Source organism: Lepidochelys kempii, chromosome 24, assembly GCF_965140265.1.
Source record: "Lepidochelys kempii isolate rLepKem1 chromosome 24, rLepKem1.hap2, whole genome shotgun sequence".
NCBI classification, from domain to species: domain Eukaryota; kingdom Metazoa; phylum Chordata; order Testudines; family Cheloniidae; genus Lepidochelys; species Lepidochelys kempii.
In genome coordinates this window covers 3,481,625-3,503,298 of record NC_133279.1, presented here as the reverse complement: position 1 = coordinate 3,503,298, position 21,674 = coordinate 3,481,625, and the positions used below count along the sequence as shown (strand labels likewise).

The 21,674-nt window shown below is 61.6% G+C and overlaps 1 protein-coding gene across 1 annotated transcript; it reads right to left on the bottom strand.

The window, feature by feature from the left end:
* Positions 1-16,035: 16,035 nt before the first annotated feature.
* ETV3L (ETS variant transcription factor 3 like) lies at positions 16,036-21,372 on the bottom strand. Its single transcript, XM_073323269.1, has 5 exons — positions 21,312-21,372; positions 19,856-20,093; positions 18,771-18,942; positions 18,013-18,136; positions 16,036-16,643 (listed from the first exon to the last, which is right to left on the bottom strand). The coding sequence occupies exons 1-5, from the start codon at positions 21,361-21,363 to the stop codon at positions 16,036-16,038; spliced, it is 1,194 nt and encodes a 397-aa protein (XP_073179370.1). The 5' UTR covers positions 21,364-21,372.
* Between the last annotated feature and the right edge of the window lie 302 nt (positions 21,373-21,674).

Below are 21,674 nucleotides of genomic sequence, written 5' to 3'. Positions count from 1 at the left end.
GGGACCCCCTTCCCTGCCTGCTACAGGGATCCCCCCATTCACAGCCCCCCCTTCCCCCGGCACCCCCTTCCCTGCCTGCCACAGGGATCCCCCCCCATTCACAGCCCCCCCCTTCCCTGCCTGCCACAGGGATCCCCCCCATTCACAGCCCCCCCTTCCCCCGGTGTCCCCTTCCCCGCCTGCCACAGGGATCCCCCCCATTCACAGCCCCCCCTTCCCCCAGTGTCCCTTCCCCGCCTGCCACAGGGATCCCCACCAGTCACAGCCCCCCCTTCCCCCGGTGTCCCTTCCCCGCCTGCCACAGGGATCCCCCCCATTCACAGCCCCCCCTTCCCCGCCTGCCACAGGGATCCCCCCATTCACAGCCCCCCCTTCCCCCGGGACCCCCTTCCCCGCCTGCCACAGGGATCCCCCCCATTCACAGCCCCCCTTCCCCGCCTGCTACAGGGATCCCCCCCCATTCACAGCCCCCCCTTCCCCGGGGTCCCCTTCCCCGCCTGCCACAGGGATCCCCCCGTTCACAGCCCCCCCTTCCCCCGGGACCCCCTTCCCTGCCTGCCACAGGGATCCCCCCCATTCACAGCCCCCCCTTCCCCGCCTGCCACAGGGATCCCCCCATTCACAGCCCCCCCTTCCCCGCCTGCCACAGGGATCCCCCCTTCCCCCGGGACCCCCTTCCCCGCCTGCCACAGGGATCCCCCCCATTCACAGCCCCCCCTTCCCCGCCTGCCACAGGGATCCCCCATTCACAGCCCCCCCTTCCCCCGGGACCCCCTTCCCTGCCTGCCACAGGGATCCCCCCCATTCACAGCCCCCCCTTCCCCCGGGACCCCCTTCCCTGCCTGCCACAGGGATCCCCCCCATTCACAGCCCCCCCCTTCCCCCGGGACCCCCTTCCCCGCCTGCCACAGGGATCCCCCCCATTCACAGCCCCCCCTTCCCCGCCTGCCACAGGGACCCCCCATTCACAACCCCCCCTTCCCCTGGGACCCCCTTCCCTGCCTGCCACAGAGATCCCCCCCATTCACAGCCCCCCCTTCCCCCGGGACCCCCTTCCCCACCTGCCACAGGGACCCCCCATTCACAGCCCCCCCCTTCCCCCGGGACCCCCTTCCCCGCCTGCCACAGGGATCCCCCCCATTCACAGCCCCCCCTTCCCCCGGGACCCCCTTCCCCGCCTGCCACAGGGATCCCCCCCATTCACAGCCCCCCCTTCCCCCGGGACCCCCTTCCCCGCCTGCCACAGGGATCCCCCCCATTCACAGCCCCCCCTTCCCCGCCTGCCACAGGGATCCCCCCATTCACAGCCCCCCCTTCCCCCGGGACCCGCTTCCCCGCCTGCCACAGGGATCCCCCCCATTCACAGCCCCCCCTTCCCCGCCTGCCACAGGGATCCCCCCCATTCACAGCCCCCCCTTCCCCCGGGACCCCCTTCCCCGCCTGCCACAGGGATCCCCCCCATTCACAGCCCCCCCTTCCCCGCCTGCCACAGGGATCCCCCTCCATTCACAGCCCCCCCCTTCCCCCGGGACCCCCTTCCCCGCCTGCCACAGGGATCCCCCCCATTCACAGCCCCCCCTTCCCCCGGGACCCCCTTCCCTGCCTGCCACAGGGATCCCCCCCATTCACAGCCCCCCCTTCCCCCGGGACCCCCTTCCCTGCCTGCCACAGGGATCCCTCCCATTCACAGCCCCCCCTTCCCCGCCTGCCACAGGGATCCCCCCATTCACAGCCCCCCCTTCCCCGCCTGCCACAGGGATCCCCACCATTCACAGCCCCCCCTTCCCCGCCTGCCACAGGGATCCCCCCATTCACAGCCCCCCCTTCCCCGCCTGCCACAGGGATCCCCCCATTCACAGCCCCCCCTTCCCCCGGGACCCCCTTCCCCGCCTGCCACAGGGATCCCCCCCATTCACAGCCCCCCCTTCCCCCGGGACCCCCTTCCCCGCCTGCCACAGGGATCCCCCCCATTCACAGCCCCCCCTTCCCCGCCTGCCACAGGTATCCCCCTCCATTCACAGCCCCCCCTTCCCCCGGTGTCCCTTCCCCGCCTGCCACAGGGATCCCCCCCATTCACAGCCCCCCCTTCCCCGCCTGCCACAGGGATCCCCCCATTCACAGCCCCCCCCTTCCCCCGGGACCCCCTTCCCCGCCTGCCACAGGGATCCCCCACCTTCACAGCCCCCCCTTCCCCGCCTGCCACAGGGATCCCCCCCATTCACAGGCCCCCCTTCCCCGCCTGCTATAGGGATCCCCCCATTCACAGCCCCCCCTTCCCTGCCTGCTACAGGGATCCCCCCCATTCCCAGCCCCCACTTCCCCGGGGTCCCCTTCCCCGCCTGCCACAGGGATCCCCCACTTTCACAGCCCCCCCTTCAGCGCCTGACACAGGGATCCCCCCATTCACAGCCCCCCCTTCCCCGCCTGCCACAGGGATCCCCCCATTCACAGCCCCCCCTTCCCCGCCTGCTACAGGAATCCCCCCCATTCACAGCAGCCCCTTCCCGGCCTGCTACAGGGATCCCCCCCATTCACAGCCCCCCTTCCCCCAGTGTCCCTTCCCCGCCTGCCACAGGGATCCCCCCATTCACAGCCCCCCCTTCCCCCCCTGCCACAGGGATCCCCCCATTCACAGCCCCCCCTTCCCCCGGTGTCCCTTCCCCGCCTGCCACAGGGATCCCCCACCTTCACAGCGCCCCCTTCCCCCGGGACCCCCTTCCCCGCCTGCCACAGGGATCCCCCCCATTCACAGCCCCCCCTTCCCCCGGGACCCCCTTCCCTGCCTCCTACAGGGATCCCCCCCCTTCACAGCCCCCCCTTCCCCCGGGACCCCCTTCCCTGCCTGCCACAGGGATCCCCCCCATTCACAGCCCCCCCTTCCCCCGGGACCCCCTTCCCCGCCTGCCACAGGGATCCCCCCCATTCACAGCCCCCCCTTCCCCGCCTGCCACAGGGATCCCCCTCCATTCACAGCCCCCCCCTTCCCCCGGGACCCCCTTCCCCGCCTGCCACAGGGATCCCCCCCATTCACAGCCCCCCCTTCCCCCGGGACCCCCTTCCCTGCCTGCCACAGGGATCCCCCCCATTCACAGCCCCCCCTTCCCCCGGGACCCCCTTCCCTGCCTGCCACAGGGATCCCTCCCATTCACAGCCCCCCCTTCCCCGCCTGCCACAGGGATCCCCCCATTCACAGCCCCCCCTTCCCCGCCTGCCACAGGGATCCCCCCCATTCACAGCCCCCCCTTCCCCGCCTGCCACAGGGATCCCCCCATTCACAGCCCCCCCTTCCCCGCCTGCCACAGGGATCCCCCCATTCACAGCCCCCCCTTCCCCCGGGACCCCCTTCCCCGCCTGCCACAGGGATCCCCCCCATTCACAGCCCCCCCTTCCCCCGGGACCCCCTTCCCCGCCTGCCACAGGGATCCCCCCCATTCACAGCCCCCCCTTCCCCGCCTGCCACAGGTATCCCCCTCCATTCACAGCCCCCCCTTCCCCCGGTGTCCCTTCCCCGCCTGCCACAGGGATCCCCCCCATTCACAGCCCCCCCTTCCCCGCCTGCCACAGGGATCCCCCCATTCACAGCCCCCCCCTTCCCCCGGGACCCCCTTCCCCGCCTGCCACAGGGATCCCCCACCTTCACAGCCCCCCCTTCCCCGCCTGCCACAGGGATCCCCCCCATTCACAGGCCCCCCTTCCCCGCCTGCTATAGGGATCCCCCCATTCACAGCCCCCCCTTCCCTGCCTGCTACAGGGATCCCCCCCATTCCCAGCCCCCACTTCCCCGGGGTCCCCTTCCCCGCCTGCCACAGGGATCCCCCACTTTCACAGCCCCCCCTTCAGCGCCTGACACAGGGATCCCCCCATTCACAGCCCCCCCTTCCCCGCCTGCCACAGGGATCCCCCCATTCACAGCCCCCCCTTCCCCGCCTGCTACAGGAATCCCCCCCATTCACAGCAGCCCCTTCCCGGCCTGCTACAGGGATCCCCCCCATTCACAGCCCCCCTTCCCCCAGTGTCCCTTCCCCGCCTGCCACAGGGATCCCCCCATTCACAGCCCCCCCTTCCCCCGGTGTCCCTTCCCCGCCTGCCACAGGGATCCCCCACCTTCACAGCGCCCCCTTCCCCCGGGACCCCCTTCCCCGCCTGCCACAGGGATCCCCCCCATTCACAGCCCCCCCTTCCCCCGGGACCCCCTTCCCTGCCTGCTACAGGGATCCCCCCCCTTCACAGCCCCCCCTTCCCCCGGGACCCCCTTCCCTGCCTGCCACAGGGATCCCCCCCATTCACAGCCCCCCCCTTCCCTGCCTGCCACAGGGATCCCCCCCATTCACAGCCCCCCCTTCCCCCGGTGTCCCCTTCCCCGCCTGCCACAGGGATCCCCCCCATTCACAGCCCCCCCTTCCCCCAGTGTCCCTTCCCCGCCTGCCACAGGGATCCCCACCAGTCACAGCCCCCCCTTCCCCACCTGCCACAGGGATCCCCCCCATTCACAGCCCCCCCTTCCCTGCCTGCCACAGGGATCCCCCCATTCACAGCCCCCCCTTCCCCCGGGACCCGCTTCCCCGCCTGCCCCTGAGGTGCCAGAGGGATCCCCCACCTTCACAGCCCCCCCTTCCCCCGGGGTCCCCTTCCCTCCCTGCCAAAAGGATCCCCCACCTTCACAGTCTCCCCTTCCCCTGGTGTCCCCTTCCCCGCCTGCCACAGGGATCCCCCACCTTCACAGCCCCCCCTTCCTCCGGGGCCCCCTTCCCTGCCTGTCCCTGGGGTGCCACAGGGATCCCCCACCTTCACAGCCCCCCCTTCCCCTGGTGTCCCCTTCCCCGCCTGCCACAGGGATCCCCCACCTTCACAGCCCCCCCTTCCCCCAGGGTCCCCTTCCCTGCCTGCCAGAAGGATCCCCCACCTTCACAGTCCCCCCTTCCCCCGGTGTCCCCTTCCCCACCTGCCAGAGGGATCCCCCACCTTCACAGCCCCCCCTTCCCCCAGGGTCCCTTCCCCACCTACCCCTGCGGTGCCAGAGGGATCCCCCACCTTCACATCCCCCCCTTCTCCCGGGGCCCTCTTCCCTGCCTGTCCCTGGGGTGCCAGAGTGATCCCCCACCTTCACAGCCCCCCTTCCCCCGGGGTCCCCTTCCCCACCTGCCAGAGGGATCCCCCACCTTCACAGCCCCCCCTTCCCCCAGGGTCCCCTTCCCCGCCTGCCCCTGCGGTGCCAGAGGATCCCACACCTTCACAGCCCCCCTTTCCCCGGGGTCCTCTTCCCCGCCTGCCCCTGAGGTGCCAGAGTGACCCCCACCTTCACAGCCCCCCCTTACCCCGGGGCCCCCTTCCTCACCTGCCCCTGGGGTGCCAGAGGGATCCGCCACCTTCACAGCTCCCCCTTCTCCTGGGGCCCTCTTCCCTGCCTGTCCCTGGGGTGCCAGAGGGATCCCCACCTTCACAGCCCCCCCTTTCCCCGGGGTCCCTTCCCCACCTACCCCTGGGGTCCCCAACCTTCCTGCCCCAGGGTGCCAAAGGGATCCCCCACCTTCACAGCCCCCCTTCCCCTCCTGCCCCTGGGGTCCCCTTCCCCACCTGCCCCTGGGGTGCCAGATGGATCCCCCATCGTCACAGCCCCCCTTCCCCGCCTGCCCCTGCCTGCCAGAGGGATCCCCCACCTTCACAGCCCCCCCTTCCCCCGGGGTCCCTTCCCCGCCTGCCCCTGAGGTGCCAGAGGGATTCCCCACCTTCACAGCCCCCCCTTCCCCTGGTGTCCCCTTCCCCGCCTGCCACAGGGATTTCACAGCCCCCCCTTCCCCTGGTGTCCCCTTCCCCGCCTGCCACAGGATCCCCCACCTTCACAGCCCCCCCTTCCCCTGGTGTCCCCTTCCCCGCCTGCCACAGGGATCCCCCACCTTCACAGTCCCCCCTTCCCCCGGGGTCCCCTTCCCTGCCTGCCAGAGGGATCCCCCACCTTCACAGCCCCCCCTTCCCTCGGGGTCCCTTCCCTGCCTGCCCCTGAGGTGCCAGAGGGATCCCCCACCTTCACAGCCCCCCCTTCCCCGGGGGTCCCCTTCCCTGCCTGCCAGAAGAATCCCCCACCTTCACAGCCCCCCTTCCCCCGGTGTCCCCTTCCCCGCCTGCCAGAGGGATCCCCCACCTTCACAGCCCCCCTTCCCCTGGTGTCCCTTCCCCGCCTGCCACAGGGATCCCCCAACTTCACAGCCCCCCTTCCTCCGAGCCCCTTCCCTGCCTGCCCCTGGGGTGCCAGAGGGATCCCCACCTCACAGCCCCCCCTTCCCCTGGTGTCCCCTGTCCCCGCCTGCCACAGGGATCCCCCACCTTCACAGCCCCCCCTTCCCCGGGGTCCCCTTCCCCGCTGCCCCTGGGGTGCCAGAGGGATCCCCCACCTTCACAGCCCCCCCTTCCCCTGGTGTCCCCTTCCCCGCCTGCCACAGGGATCCCCCACCTTCACAGTCCCCCCTTCCCCCGGGGTCCCCTTCCCTGCCTGCCAGAAGAATCCCCCACCTTCACAGCCCCCCCTTTCCCCGGTGTCCCCTTCCCCGCCTGCCAGAGGATCCCCCACCTTCACAGCCCCCCCTTCCCTCGGGGTCCCTTCCCTGCCTGTCCCTGGGGTGCCACAGGGATCCCCGACCTTCACAGCCCCCCCTTCCCCTGGTGTCCCCTTCCCCGCCTGCCACAGGGATCCCCCACCTTCACAGCTCCCCCTTCCCCCAGGGTCCCCTTCCCTGCCTGCCAGAAGGATCCCCCACCTTCACAGTCCCCCCTTCCCCTGTGTCCCCTTCCCTGCCTGCCACAGGGATCCCCCACCTTCACAGCCCCCCCTTCCCCCGGGGTCCCTTCCCTGCCTGCCCCTGAGGTGCCAGAGGGATCCCCCACCTTCACAGCCCCCCCTTCCCCTGGTGTCCCCTTCCCGCCTGCCACAGGGATCCCCCACCTTCACAGCCCCCCCTTCCCCTGGGGTCCCCTTCCCCGCCTGCCCCTGGGGTGCCAGAGGGATCCCCCACCTTCACAGCCCCCCCTTCCCTGGTGTCCCCTTCCCCCGCCTGCCACAGGGATCCCCCAACTTCACAGCCCCCCTTCCTCCAGAGCCCCTTCCCTGCCTGCCCCTGGGGTGCCAGAGGGATCCCCCACCTTCACAGCCCCCCTTCCCCTGGGTCCCCTACTCTGCCTGCCCCTGGGGGTGCTAGAGGGGTCCCCACCCTCACAGACCCCCCTACCCCTGGGGTCCCGTACCTTCTGGTCCCTGGGGTGCCAGGGGTGTCCCCCACCTTCACAGCCCTCTTCCCCTGGGGGTCCCCTATCCCTCTTCCCCTGGGGGTATCAGAGAGGGGTTCATATTCACACTCCTCCCTCTTCCCCCCCCCCTTTGCTCATGAGGACGCTGGGGAGGAGAGCAGGAAACAGCCTTACTGGGGTACGGTGGGGTGAGGGGGTTACCCCGAGGGTGAGAGTGCTGGGAAGGGCTGAGCTGATCCCCCTTGATTGCCGCTGGGAAGGTGGGCAGGAGAGAGTGAAAATGAAAGTGACATCTGGACAATTCTCCCTGGGAAACTTTCCCCTCCCCTACCCCACTCCCCTCTCTGGGGTGTCACCACCTTGGCTGGACGGGGAGGTTCAGCTGTTTACTCCACGCCCACATTTGGTCTCTGTCTTGGACACCTCGTAATTATCAGCGCGGGTGTCGCGCCCCTCGTGTAGACACACGCCCGGGGGGCTGCCAGCGTGCGGCACCCTGGGGACACAGGAGCCCCCAGTTTGCCCCTCGAGGAAGAGAATTCAGCACTGAGGGGGGCGGACTCTTCTTACCCTGGAGCAGCCCCGTTTACATCAGAGCAAAGTAAGCGTGAAGCGCAACTACCGGGATGCAGCATTTTTCACACACCCCCTCCCGTTTACACGGATGTAAGCGCACCCCACAAATCGTGGGCAGAGGAGAGCCCAGTCTCCAGCTGGGCTCCCCCAAAAAACTTGAGGCAGCCAAAATCTGTGGCTGCTTTCAAAAATGTCAGCCTTACATGGTCTGTGCCTCAGTTTCCCCCACTCCACGAGACGGGAGGACCATACTCACCAGCCTTATGCTCGCACCCCCCCTTTCCCCCGGCTTCGGTAAGCAGCACCTCCTAGCTCCCTGCACTTCCTAGCTCCTCCACTAAGAGGCGCCATTCCTGGTTCAATTCCCTTAACCCCGGGGCTTAACTTTGTGACAGCTGGGAGGTGTTATAACCCTTCACACCCACCTTTCTTGCCATGACACTCCCACTACGCCCCAACCTCCCTTGGGGGTGAGAAGAATTAACCCACAACACCCCTTAAAGTTGCTTTGAGCCGGTTGAAAAGGGTCTAAACCATTCTCCATCAGAAAATGCCATTTCGACACAACCCAAATGTCCCAAAGGCTGATCGACCAATAAAGTCATTTTAAAACAAAAAAGGGACAAAGGACATTTTGAAAATGTTGAAACCACTGGAACCAAACCACCTCTGATTTGTTGTTTCCGAACCACTTTTGTTTTCCTGTATAAATCAAAAGTACATTTTGAAATGAAAAGCATTAAAAAGGAGTGTTTCAAATACAACTGAAAAAAATTCCCATGGTTTCAAAACTTTTTGGGGGGGATGGGAGGGGGGAGGAATTTAACTTTTGTGAAAATTTCAGAATTCCGGCTTGGGGATGGAAGCTTTTTAAAAATAAAAAAATCTCAGTTTTCACAAGCTGGAAAATCATTTTCTGAGCAACTCTGTGAGAAGCGACCAGGGTGCTGTCAGGCCCAGGAAGTTTGGGGTGGGGGGCAGGGGGGAAGCGGGATCTTCAGAGGACATGGAGGAGGTCTTCAGGATCTTCTGAGCAACTCAGTTCTTCTGGCACTCTAGGTGTGCATGGCCCCAACCGACCTCCATCCCTGGCGGTCCAGAGTTGTTGCTAGAGCATGCACCCCAGCCAGCCAGCAGGGGGCAGCCCCCCAAGCAGGAGGAAGTCTGCCGATGGGATGGCACAGGCCTGCGGATGCTTGGAAGGCCAGAGATTCTTCCCCGGTGCCTTCTCTGCAACCTCCCTCCCACTTTCTTGCCCAGGTACAAGCTAAGGCAGAGCTAAAGCAAGGACTACGGAGGCCTTGACGTTTTTCACTGGCTTTCTATTAAGATTTAAATCTGTGAAGCCATTTCTGCTCAGCAAGCAACAGGCAGAGCCAAAGCCTCAGGGTTAGATCAGTGCCAGCTGCATCACTGTAGCACCTAAGGCCCCATGGTGCTCGGGGCTGTACATACCCAGAGCAAGACAATCCCTGCCCCAAGAGCCGGCAGTCCAAAGAGTGGAGATAAAGGAAGGTTGTGTTAGAGGAGGGGCTGGGGTGCAGAGGGATTAAGTGAGTCACGGATTGACTCTAGGTCTCCTGATTTGCAGGCCAGCTCCTTATGCACCCGACCACCCTTTGTGTACGCGCTTTGGTCAGAGATTTGTGGATCCTTGCAAGGCTGGTGACCTTTTGGTGCTTTTCTAAAGCCCCAGCTCCTGGAGTCATGTGCAACAGAGGCACCTCAGTCAGGGTGCCCTCAGGGAGGTCTCACGTACACCAGGCCTCAGCTCCTCTCTCTCCGCCTCCCCCTCAGTTCAGCAGCCTGTTGACCTTTTCACCACAGGGCAAAAGAAGCTGCAGGTGGGGAAGCTGCCTCCTGTCCTCCCTAAAAGGCCCAGTCGAGAGCCTCAAGTCAGTGCCAGTTCCTCGTCACACGCCCCATTGCCTGCACTGTCCTAGCCAGGCTGCTTCCTTCTAGAAATACCCTCCCACACTGGAAGAGGGTTTTCCTGCTGCCCCTCACTGCACATAGCTCCAGCCGGACCCTTCTCTCAGGCGAGCAAGGAGCACCTGTTCCCAGCTCTTGGTTTCTGTATCCCTGCTACAGCAGCCTCAACTCCTCTAGCTGAGCAAGCAGGCTGCCTCTTATAGGAAGCATGTCACCTGATCCAACCACAGCCCTAACTGGGGATAGGTGAGGTTGAGCCCACCTTCCCCTTAAAGGGCCAGCATGCCCAGCAACGAAGGGCTGCGGCCCCAAGGAAATAAGCAGCGGCAGGGCAAGTCAGCCACAAAGCCCTATGGTCAGGGTGTACCATTAGTGTCCTTGCATCTTCCTCTGAAGCTGGCCCCTGCCGGAGAGAGGATGATGTTGACCCGGGTCTGATCGGTTCGAGGATTCGTGTGTCCTTCTGGAACGTGAACGGGTGCAGTTTGGTCTAATCAGATATGTACGTCTCTCGCAGCCTCTGCTGTTGAGACACGCTCTCTCTCAGGCTGGAGCTCTGGGCTGGATGCAGGGATCACTGGGTGAAATCCTCCGGCCTGTGCTCTGCGGGAGCTCAGCTAGTTGAGCAGAACGGTTCCCTCCTGGCTTGAAATCTACAACTCTGTGAACGTTATTATTTGTATTGTGGTACAGGGCGCCCCGGTCCTGGCCCAGAGCCTCAGGGCCCTAGGCGCAGCACAAACATCGATCAAAGGTGGTCTCCACTCCACAGAGCTTCCCAGGGATCCTGTCCGGCCTCTGGACAGTCTCTACGTAAAAGAATAAATGGACACAAATCAGATGTCAAGAATTATAACATTCATAAACCACTCGGAGAACACTTCAATCTCTCTGGTCACGCAATCACAGACATGAAGGTCGCTATCTTAAAACAAAAAAACTTCAAATCCAGACTCCAGCGAGAAACTGCTGAATTGGAATTCATTTGCAAATTGGATACTATTAATTTAGGCTTAAATAGAGACTGGGAGTGGCTAAGTCATTATGCAAGATAGCCTATTTCCCCTTGTTTTTTTCCTACCCCCCCCCCCCCCCAGATGTTCTGGTTTAACTTGGATTTAAACTTGAAGAGTGGTCAGTTTGCATGAGCTATTACCAGCAGGAGAGTGAGTTTGTGTTTGTATGGGGGTGGGGGGGTGTGTGAGAAAACCTGGATTTGTGCTGGAAATGGCCCACCTTGATTATCATGCACATTGTAGGGAGAGTGGTCACTTTGGATGAGCTATTACCAGCAGGATAGTGAGTTTGTGTGTGGTTTTTGGGAGGGGGGTGAGGGGGTGAGAGAACCTGGATTTGTGCAGGAAATGGCCCAACTTGATTATCATGCACATTGTGTAAAGAGTTGTCACTTTGGATGGGCTATCACCAGCAGGAGAGTGAATTTGTGTGGGGGGGTGGAGGGTGAGAAAACCTGGATTTGTGCTGGAAATGGCCCAACCTGATGATCACTTTAGATAAGCTATTACCAGCAGGACAGTGGGGTGGGAGGAGGTATTGTTTCAAATTCTCTGTGTGTATATAAAGTCTGCTGCAGTTTCCACGGTATGCATCCGATGAAGTGAGCTGTAGCTCACGAAAGCTCATGCTCAAATAAATTGGTTAGTCTCTAAGGTGCCACAAGTCCTCCTTTTCTTTTTGCGAATACAGACTAACACGGCTGTTACTCTGAAAACTGTGAATATAGTAACGCTCGCAGATCAGCCCATGGGGCAGGGCACTGCACACACACAGGAGGCAACAGGGCATGTCGTTATCCCTTCTGTCTTTAGCAGAGTCAAGAGGCTTCCAATAAACCCGGGCTCGGCTGTGTCAGGATGCTGCAGCTGCCAGCGGGGGGCCCCCAAAGACCAGTGCACCCCATCACTCCTTCTCAAACCCACTCTGGTGTTCAGTAAGTGCCAACCTAGCTGTGAACTGACCTGCCCTCCTGTGATGGGCATTATGGCAGGTTCCCAGCCAGAATGGGGTTCTATGGCATTGGAGGCTGCCCCGGGCACAGGTATATGGCGGATGGGCCTTTACTCTGGAATACGGTCACTATTTTCCTGTAAGTGACGGGCGCTTGGCTGTCCATGTGTCCAAGGTCACTGTTCATGAGCTCTTACGTTCTGAAAGTGAAAGGAAAATAAGTCTTTTTTTTCCCCCCCAAGGGAGACGCAGCAGGGTCCAGTGGTTAGAGCACTGGCCCCGGGTTCTATTCCTGGCCCCGCCCTCACTTAGATTTGGGCCTCGTTGTGCAGGGTGCTGCACGTGCACATGGCAAGAGACATTCCCTGCCCCAAAGAGGCTAAAGAAACCAACTGGGACAGTGTTGCCCAGGGGACAGAGCACTGGGCTGGAAATCACTCAAGAGACCTGGATTCTATTCCTGGCTCAGGCACTGGCCTGCTGGGTGACTTAGAGCAAGTCACTGCCCCGCCCCGTGCCTCAGTTTCCCCATCTGTACAATGGGGCTAATGGGGCTGCCCCCTCCTTTGTAAAGTGCTTTGCGATCTACTGATGAAAAGTGCTAGATAAGAGCAAGGGATTATTAAACAAAGGGTGGAAGGGGAAACTGAGGCCCAGAGAAAGGCAGGGACGTACCCAAGGCTGCATAGCAGATCTGGGTCTAGACCCTACATTTTCCATGTGGGAAAGCTATGTCACCGAGGCCCCAAGTGTTCTGCCTGGTGTCTCCAAAGCTTTAGTTGAGGAGAGGGGAGGCTTTGTCTATTAACCCCACTGTAATAATGCCAGGTGAGCAGGAGGTGAATCGGCGATGACCCAGGCTGGTCACTAGGGGTCACTAGTGCCACACAGACCCTTGAGTCAATCATTAGCAGGCGGCTTTGAGAGGCCACAGTGTAACAGAAATACCTTTGGCGGGGCCCCTGCAAGCCAGGCCTCCCTGAGATTGCACCGTTCACCACCGTCTTGCACACCTGGGGGGGGGCTCCCCTCCCGCATGGCAAAGAATGCCAATCAGAGACGAAGCAATGGAGGTGATGGGAAATAGCCTAGCCCCGAGATCCACGCCAGCTGCGCTTGCTTGTCTCATATTCTCGCTCCCACCAGCTGTTTAGCACGCCGGGGCCCGGGGAAGGCTGGTGTTGTGGGTCGGGAACTGGTGTCGGGCGCCGGAGAGCTGCATTCAGTTCTTGGCCCTGCTCACGGCCTACGTGACCTAGAGCAAGTCCCTTCATCTTTGCCCAGCTGGGCAATTCTCTCTAGGCCTGCCTTCTCTATTAGATTATGACCTTTCGGGAGCAGGGACCGGTTCTCCTAGGTCTATGTACCGCACCTAGCACGAAGGGACCCTGATCACCTTGGTTCGGGATGGTCTAGCTCAGGGGGTCTCAAATTGGGGGTTGTGCCCCCTCGGGGGGGGTCACAAGGTTATTATGTGGGGGCGGGGGGTCGCGAGCTGTCAGCCTCCACCCCAAATCCTGCTTTGCCTCCAGCATTTATAATAGTGTTGAATATAAAAAACGTGCTTTTAATTTATAAGGGGCGTCGCACTCAGAAGCTTGCTCTGTGAAAGGGGCCACTCACACAAAAGTTTGGTCTAGCTGCTACCACATGACAAAGAATAATAAGAACCAGGGGTCAACTTTTTTAGATGTGGCCGCTAGACCAGGCCTGTGCTTTTCCACATGTCAATTTCTCGATGTGCAATATTTCACCGCTCAGATGTCAAGCGCGGCAAAGCCTTCGCACTGCTATGTCTTCTTTCCCCCTGCACCTGGATTTCCAGGCACGGCCATCGCCTGTCCACACAAATATAACCGGTTTCAGAGTAGCAGCCGTGTTAGTCTGTATCCGCAAAAAGAACAGGAGGACTTGTGACACCTTAGAGACTAACCAATTTATTTGAGCATGAGCTTTCGTGAGCTACAGCTCACTTCATCGGATGCATTCAGTGGAAAATACAGTGGGAGATTTATAAACACAGAGAACATGAAACAATGGGTGTGACCAGGTGTTACCAGGTTCCATCGGATGTATGCATCTGATGAAGTGAGCTGTAGCTCACGAAAGCTTATGCTCAAATAAACTGGTTAGTCTCTAAGGTGCCACAAGGACTCCTGTTCTTTTTACAAATATAACCATCATTGTGATCATCTGATCGCACCTCCTGCATAACACAGGCCATAGGGCTTCCTTGAATTAATTCCTGCGCCATGTCCAATTGCTGTGGTGAACTAGTGTCGGTCTTTTCAAAGAACATCCCGTTTTGGATGACTGTGGCTTAGGTTGATGTCTAGCTAGGACCTATGTGATATAAAACATGCCACCTACTGGCACATAGGAATAAGTGGCTCTGGCCACCAGGAACATGGGGTGAGCATTTTCTGTCAAGAATTTGGACAAGCAGCACCCTTTCCAACCCTCCAGATGACAAGGTGGATTTCGTTCTAACTTAGCCCCCTTCAGATGGGGATTTGGGGAAACAACCGAGAGATTCTGGTCTACCAACAATCTTTATTCACCGGGTTTGGTTTCATCTTTTATACAGACGGGGTGAGACTAGACAGGCCGTGCACGTTTATTTCACTGACAAACTGTGCCGTGGGGCGTGAGGGTATTGCCGGACAGGGGGAGCGGGGAAGACGTCAGGGCGATGTGGCACAGGGACTTGTATATACAGACAAATCGGGCTGGGCTGGTGGTGAACCTCCAGGCTCCAGCCGAAGAGAATGCACCTGTTCTGATGCTGGAAGGAGCAGCCTATCCAGGTAGAAGATCCCTGCCGAGCTGCTCCATGCCCAGCACCTCCAGAGTACACCTGTTGTGCTGAATGGTCTGGGACCCCCCAGGCAGAACACCCTGCCTCAGCGCTGGACGGCCCCTGACCTTCCCCTGATTTCAGCAGGGCGCGAATGCAGCGCAGCCCAAGACCAGAGTTGAGATCTGGCAGACGAGGAGTTAAGAGGGAACCCAACAGCAGGGCAAAGGGGACCAACAACTAGGCACTTAGCAAACACTCCACACAAATGTTTGAACAAGAGGGAGGAAAGTCGAGAGGAAAGACACCCCCCCCCCTCTGGTTTCCAGAGTGTCGCCAGGCAAAGGGAACTGGGGCCTGAGCAATTCAGAACGTGTCCCCAGCATGGGTGGGGCGGTGGCTGGGGAGTACCAGAAGAAAAAAGGGGTAGAATAACCCTGTGGGGGAAACTGAGTGTTTAATGGGAAATACTGAGTCACTTTCAACCTCCCCATGCGGACCCAGTGCAGGGCTTTCCCCCCTCCAGGAGCTGGATGATGCATGAAGTTGATGAGACAGATACAGCCCAAGCTCACAGGCCTTATTCTTTTGCTGACACGGGTGGCTCGTGTTTTTGATCCAGACGTCCCACGTGGGATCCCTGGGGATGAGCCAGCAGCAGCGGTACTGGAGCCAGTCAATATTTTCCCTTCTCAAGGTTTTTTCCGACAGAAACCAAGTTTTTAGTCAAAGCAGAGATTTCTGCGGGTGACGTCTTGGGCTAAACTGAGTGCGGGGGTTGTTGAAAATTTGAAATTTTTTGGCTGAAATTTTCCTGTTGCCAAACACTGAACAATCTGTTTGTTCTTTTTTTCCCCACCTAAACCTTTGGAAGAAAAAAATGGCAAGGAAAATGAGAACTTTGTCGTGTTCCTCAGGGGTTCCCCTGGGATTCCAAACCTGTTTGCACATCAGCTCCGGTCGCCACCCCGACACACGCCGAGCGCTTCAAAGCGAATGAAGAGCTGGGGTCTGGCACCGGATGGGCCGTCCCGGAGAGAGGGTGTCTGATCACAAAGAGTGGCCGGGCTGGGCTGGACCCAGGTTTAGTTGTGAAGCAGAGCAGAGGCTGGGGAAGTTTGAGGTATGAATGAAGCATGTCTCAGGCTACCGGAGTGGGGCACTGAGACCAGGCGAGAAAGACAGAGGGCTCTGCACACTCGGGGCACCTACCTCCCTGGCTCTGCCTCAGGGAGTTGTGGGTGGAGGGGTTATTGGTGGGTGAATGAGGATGAGTCACTGGCAGACCCTGGTGGCTGGTTTTCTGGGGGCCCAGCCAGCACCCCACTGGAAATCAACCTCCTCAGCCCTGAGACAGGGCGAGTGGCGGGTTGCGGAGAGCCGGCTGGTCGAGGGAGCTTCTGGTCTGCTAGCTGGAATGGCAGGGTCCCCTGGGACAGTGGAATCAGGGCTGGAGGAGAAGAGCTGACATCCCCTCAACTCTTGCCCACCTGCCTTAGGTAGGATCCAGGGAGCAGCCAGCTTTAAAGCCAGGCAAGCAGGGGATGCTGGGTGGGTGGAGGCCTTGTAACTCGGGGGGGGTAATGCAGACCTTCACCTCCCCCACTGGGCTCCAGACTGCCGGCGCCCTTGGCCTGAGGCCGGCCCTCAAGCTCCAGCTCCGGTTTCACACCCAGGCAGCTCTCTGCAGAGGAGGCCTCTGCTTCCTCCCTAGGCTGGGAGAGGTCCAGCGGGAACCCCAGCCTCCCTCCGGCCATTGCGCTCCCGTGGCCCCGCGTGGCACCCAATGGGAGCCCGGGGAACGCTCTCCCCTGCAGCCTAATGGCTGGGAAGCTGACACCCTTCCGGAGGGCTTCTGATCTGGGGGGTCCCAATGGGCTGTGTGGGTGGGCCCTCTCCTCCAGGGGCAGCACCGACCGGCCGTGCTGGAAGACGTGGCTGGGGAAGCGCCACCAGTCGGGGGAGCTGGGCTGGGGGTACTGGGGAGGGGGGCAGAGCTGCCAGCTGGAGTGGGGGCCGAGGCCGGAGTGCGGGATCGTTGGCAGGAAGGCGCCCAGGCGGGGGAACTTGTCTTGCACTCCCCCACAGCAGCAGAAGCCGAACAGGCAGGGAGAGGGGAGCGAGCTGAACTCTGGGGACAGGAACAGAGACAGGGAGCAAAGTGAGACCGGACCAAAGCCGACACCAGCCAGCTGCCCCCCACCGCGCATCCCAAGGCAGCCCCCACGTCACGGAGCCCAAGCTCACTGGCAGCGCTGGAGATGGAACCCAGGAGTCCTGAGTCCCCACACGCAGTGCCCAAGCCCCTAGGCCCCGCTACCTCCTTGAAAACGAGACCTCAATAGCTGGGCCTTCTGTGTGCGTGCTGGGGGGTGGGGGGCTGAGCACACACTGGGCACTGGGCTGGGAGTCAGGACACCTGGATTCTTCCCGGGCTCTGCCACTGCCCTGCCAGGTGACCTTGGGCAAGTCACGCCACTGGTGTGTGCCTCAGTTTCCCCTCCTACCCTTGTTTATTCAGACTGCGAGCTCTTTGGAGCAAGGACTGTTTCTCCCTGTCTGCAGCGCCCGGAACAATGGGGCCCGGATCTGGCCCTAGGTGCTGTTATAATACAGCTCACGCTGGAGCTGTGGCAAAGGGGCTCTGGGGCGGGAACACCCCTGGTTCAGAGTGGCCCTGTGTCCTGTGCTCTGCCAGGGGCCCTGGACGGGGAGGGGGCCTGGGCAGGGCAGATCCAGACGGTTCTGTGTCCCTGCAAAGCCCCGCAGGGGTCACTGAAGCTGGGTCGCACCTTCCTCCCCCAGCCTGGCTCCAGAGCACCCAGGCGGGGTCTGCAGTCCAGGCTGCTGGGGATTAACCCTTCGAAAACCAGGCAGCTCTCTGTGCAGGTGACCCCTGCAAGGCAGCTGTGGCTGCCCAAAGTTTTCCAGAAACAGGCAGGTAGGGGGTTGAGCAGTGGGGGAAGGGCTTTTTGAGGCTTTTGCCCTTCCTGAGCCCCTCCCTGTTGGCAGGACATCCTCCCCCCACCCCTCCCATTTTAGGGACCTGCAGCAGGTAGCGGGAGTGTGCGGAGGGTGGGGGAGGGACATTTGGATCCAGATTCAAATCCCCCCAAATTCAGGGGTGTTTGGATCCAGCTGGTCAGAGACCCTGGGGCAGACATGCCCCTGCGGGGCCCGCAGGGCTGGACTCAGCATTGCCCGGCACCATCATGCAGCCAGTGCCAGGAGCTGCCAGACGCTGCTGCTCGGACTGGTGAGAGGCTGGATCCTCTCACCCACGGTCCGGCTCGGACGCGAGCTGGGCCCTTCTTTCTCCCTTGCTGTGTTAACGGCAGCCACCCACTGATCTGGGACACTCACACACAAACACCAGTGCACTCACACACATGCGTGCGGGTACCGCCTTGAGGTCTCCTGAAAAGCTCCTCTCTGACCCTGCCCTGTGCTGCTGTCCCCCTTGTTGCCCCCTCCCTGTCACAGACACACATGGCACTTACGGGGCCCGCTGGCAGTCCCTTTCTTGTTCCCTGGGCTCGCCATGTCCAGCGGGTCCCTGAGGCCTCTGTGGAAGGTCAGCTGGTCAGCCAAGGCCTGGCGGGCGAAGATCATGTTCTGCAGGAGCTGGAGGGGGAATGAGCTTTGCAGTGGGGACCCCCATACTTAGGGTCCTAACAATGAGCCTGGGGTCCCTGGGGCAGCTGGGACTGACACTCACCCGCCCCCACCCACGGGGCAGTCTGGGACCCCATCCCAGCCCCGTGCATGGGGCACCCTGGGACCTGCCCCCACCCAAGGGGCAGTCTGGGACCCCATCCCAGCCCCATGCACGGGGCACTCTGTGACCTGCCCCCACCCACGGGGCAGTCTGTGACCCCATCCCAGCCCCGTGCACGGGGCACCCTGGGACCTGCCCCCACCCACGGGGCAATCTGGGACCTGCCCCCACCCACGGGGCAGTCTGGGACCTGCCCCCACCCACGGGGCACCCTGGGACCTGCCCCCACCCACGGGGCAGTCTGGGACCTGCCCCCACCCACGGGGCACCCTGGGACCTGCCCCCACCCACGGGGCACCCTGGGACCTGCCCCCACCCACGGGGCAATCTGTGACCTGCCCCCACCCACGGGGCAATCTGTGACCTGCCCCCACCCACGGGGCACCCTGGGACCTGCCCCCACCCACGGGGCACCCTGGGACCTGCCCCCACCCACGGGGCACCCTGGGACCCCATCCCAGCCCCGTGCCCTGTGGTTACCTCGCTCTGCAGGCCGGCGGAGACCCCGGGCGGGCGGCACGCGCTGGCGGGCGGGGAAGGACAGTGCGCGTCCCGCAGCGGGGGATTGAGGAAGGTGAGTTTGCTGAAGTTAAACTTGTAGGTGAACCTCTTTCCCCTGGTCTTGTGCAGGATGCGCTTGTGGTAATAATACCTGGGGGCGGGGGAGGGAAAAGCCTGAGAGGTTAGAGCAGCGGGGGACGGACGGACGGACGGACGTGTCACTAAACAGACAAGCACCAGGAAGCCGAGAGAAGATCCAGGAACAGAGACAAGAGAGAAGAGAAGAGACGAGAAGAGAAGAGACGAGAAGAGAAGAGAAGAGAAGAGAAGAGAAGAGAAGAGAAGAGAAGAGAAGAGAAGAGAAGAGAAGAGACGAGAAGAGAAGAGAAGAGAAGAGAAGAGAAGAGAAGAGACGAGACGAGACGAGACGAGACGAGACGAGAAGAGAAGAGAAGAGAAGAGAAGAGAAGAGGGACTATCTTTCCCTAGAAAAATAAAAGAGATATAAGCTCTTTCTCTCACTCTTTCTGTCCCCTTACTCTCTCTTTTCCATCATCCTTTTTTTTTTTTTCCTGCTCCAAAGGGTCGGGGATGGATCTGGGTGTCCCTCTGAGTCCATCCAAGGTACAGCCAGACTGAAACAAGTTTCCCCTCCTCCTTTAAATCCATGTCTGGGTTTCACAGGTCACCTCTTATCTGTGTGCTAGGCCTGGGGCCTGAACTCCCCTAAAAGCAGGAGAATTCAGATCCCGGCCTGGATCAGGTCCATGGCTAGCAGGCGTCAGTTTGCCCTGATTCCTCACGGTGGGACGAGGCAGGACTCAGCAGCGAGGACTATAATGAGGCTGCTGGACACAGACAGACCCCGTGGTTCCCTCTAGCTCGGGGACTGAGCTACCTAGTGTCCCTGAATCCTGGATGGATCAAAGCGGTGCTGGAATGGGCTGCTCTCTGCCTCTCCACCAAATACCCAGTCTCTCCTTTGATCGATAAGACCCCTAGTCTCTGCCCTGGGTCGAGACGGGTTCCCGTGCTCCCCGCCCCACGTGGCCCCTTCTCCGCACCTGAGGGCCCGGCTCAGCTTGTCGTAGTTCATTTGCGGTTTGCATTTCCTCCTGCCCCACAGACGCGCAACCTCGTCAGGGTCCTTGATCACAAACTCCCCATACTCGCCCTGCTGCCAGGCGATGACATGGCGGAATTCCTCCTTCTGCAGCAGCTCCAGGATGAAGTGCCAGAGCTGGATCTGACGGGAGCCGGGGCTGGATTCTGCCTTGTAGGCCCAGTCTGGGAAAGCCAGCCCTGCAGAGCAAGTGAGAGCATAGTCATACCCCAGCTGTGCTGCCCTCAGCCTCCCCACAACTCCCAGGGGACTTCCTGGCTTCAAGTATTACACAGCATTGCTGTGTGGCTGTTAAACAGCTGCCATGTTCCACCCCAGAGGTGGCTGCATTTCAGTGCTGGGCAAGTGAGCCCTGTGCAGTGTAGGGTTGCCAGGCATCTGGTTTTCGACTGGAACACCCACTGCCGACTGGGCACCGTTAAAAGTCCGGTCGGTGGGGCAGCGGGGGCCCAGGGCTAAGGCAGGCTCCCTGCCTGCTCTGGCTCTGTGCAGCTCCCAGAAGTGGCTGCCAGGTCCCTGCGGCCCCAAGGCACATGGTGGGCCAGGGAGGTGCCGCGTGCTGCCCCCGCCCCGAGGGAACCACGACCAATGGGAGCTGCGGGGGTGGCGCCTATGGGTGCGAGGGCCGCCCATGTGCCTTGGGGGGCAGCACGCGGCACCTCCCTGGCCGCCCATGTGCCTAGGGGCCGCAGGGACCTGGCGGCCACTTCCTGGGAGCCACGGTAAGCGCCGCCTGAACCCGCACTCCGAATCCCCTCCTGCACCCCAACCCCCTGCCCCAGCCCAGAGTCTCCTCCCACACCCAAACTCCCTCCTGAAGCCTGCACTCCTCCACACACGCCCCAACCCCCTGCCCCTCCTGCACCCCAAAGCCCTCATCCCCAGCCACACCCCAGAGCCCACACCCCCAGCTGGAGCCCTCACCACCCTCCTGCACCTCAACTCCCTGCCCCAGCCCAGTGAAAGTGAGTGAGGGTGGGGCAGAGCGAGCGACGAAGGGAGTGGGGATGGAGCCTCAGAGAAGGGGTGGGGCAGGGCTGTTCGGGTTTTGTGCAATTAGAAAGTTGCCAACCTAAGTGCAGCATTGCTGTGAGGATGTCAAACAGCTGCTGAGTTCCATCCCAGAGGTGGCTGCATTTCAGTGCTGGGAGAGTGATCCCCATATGTATAGTCTGTAAAGAGCTCTGGGAGGAAAGTTGCTGCATAAAGGTACCAGATTGTGGTACCTCCAGGGGGATGTAGGTGCTCAGCACCTCTCAGGGCTGGGCCCCTCACTCCCTAACTTAGCTTCACCCTGTGTAGCATTGCAAGGACTTGGACCGGCTCCACAGGAGGAAAGGAAGACGCTCTTTCCTCTCTCCCCTTGGAGTTCCACGCGGCATGGTTTGTATTCTCACCTGAGATCCAGTAGGAGCTGGGGACCCCCTCAGACACGCAGCCACAGTGCATCTTACAGACCTGGGGACGCACAAAATCAAAGCCACCATGGCAGTGAAATGGAACATGGGCTCAGACCGCAGGGCACAATATGGTCTGATTACCATTGGAGGCCGTGTTGGGAGTCAGGACTCCTGGGTTCCATTCCCAGCTCTGCCACAGACTTGCTGCATGGTCTTAGGCAAGTCACTTCGCTGCCTTATGCCTCAGTTTCCCCCCTCTTTGCAAGGGGGACTATTACCTAACTCACAGGTGTATTTGACATCAGGGCTAAGAGGAAAGGGGTCTCCACACTCATTCATACGCAGCTACAGTCTGGCTCC

What these genes read in the sequence shown, in the direction of transcription:
- ETV3L (XM_073323269.1), bottom strand. Translation starts at nt 21,363, where the DNA reads ATGCACTGTGGCTGCGTGTCTGAGGGGGTCCCCAGCTCCTACTGGATC. An exon ending in CAGCTCCTACTGGATCTCAG is followed by an intron (nt 20,094 to 21,311) that starts GTGAGAATACAA and finishes CTTGCTCTGCAG; the next exon opens with GGCTGGCTTTCCCAGACTGG. An exon ending in CCGCCGGCCTGCAGAGCGAG is followed by an intron (nt 18,137 to 18,770) that starts GTAACCACAGGG and finishes TTCCCCCTCCAG; the next exon opens with CTCCTGCAGAACATGATCTT.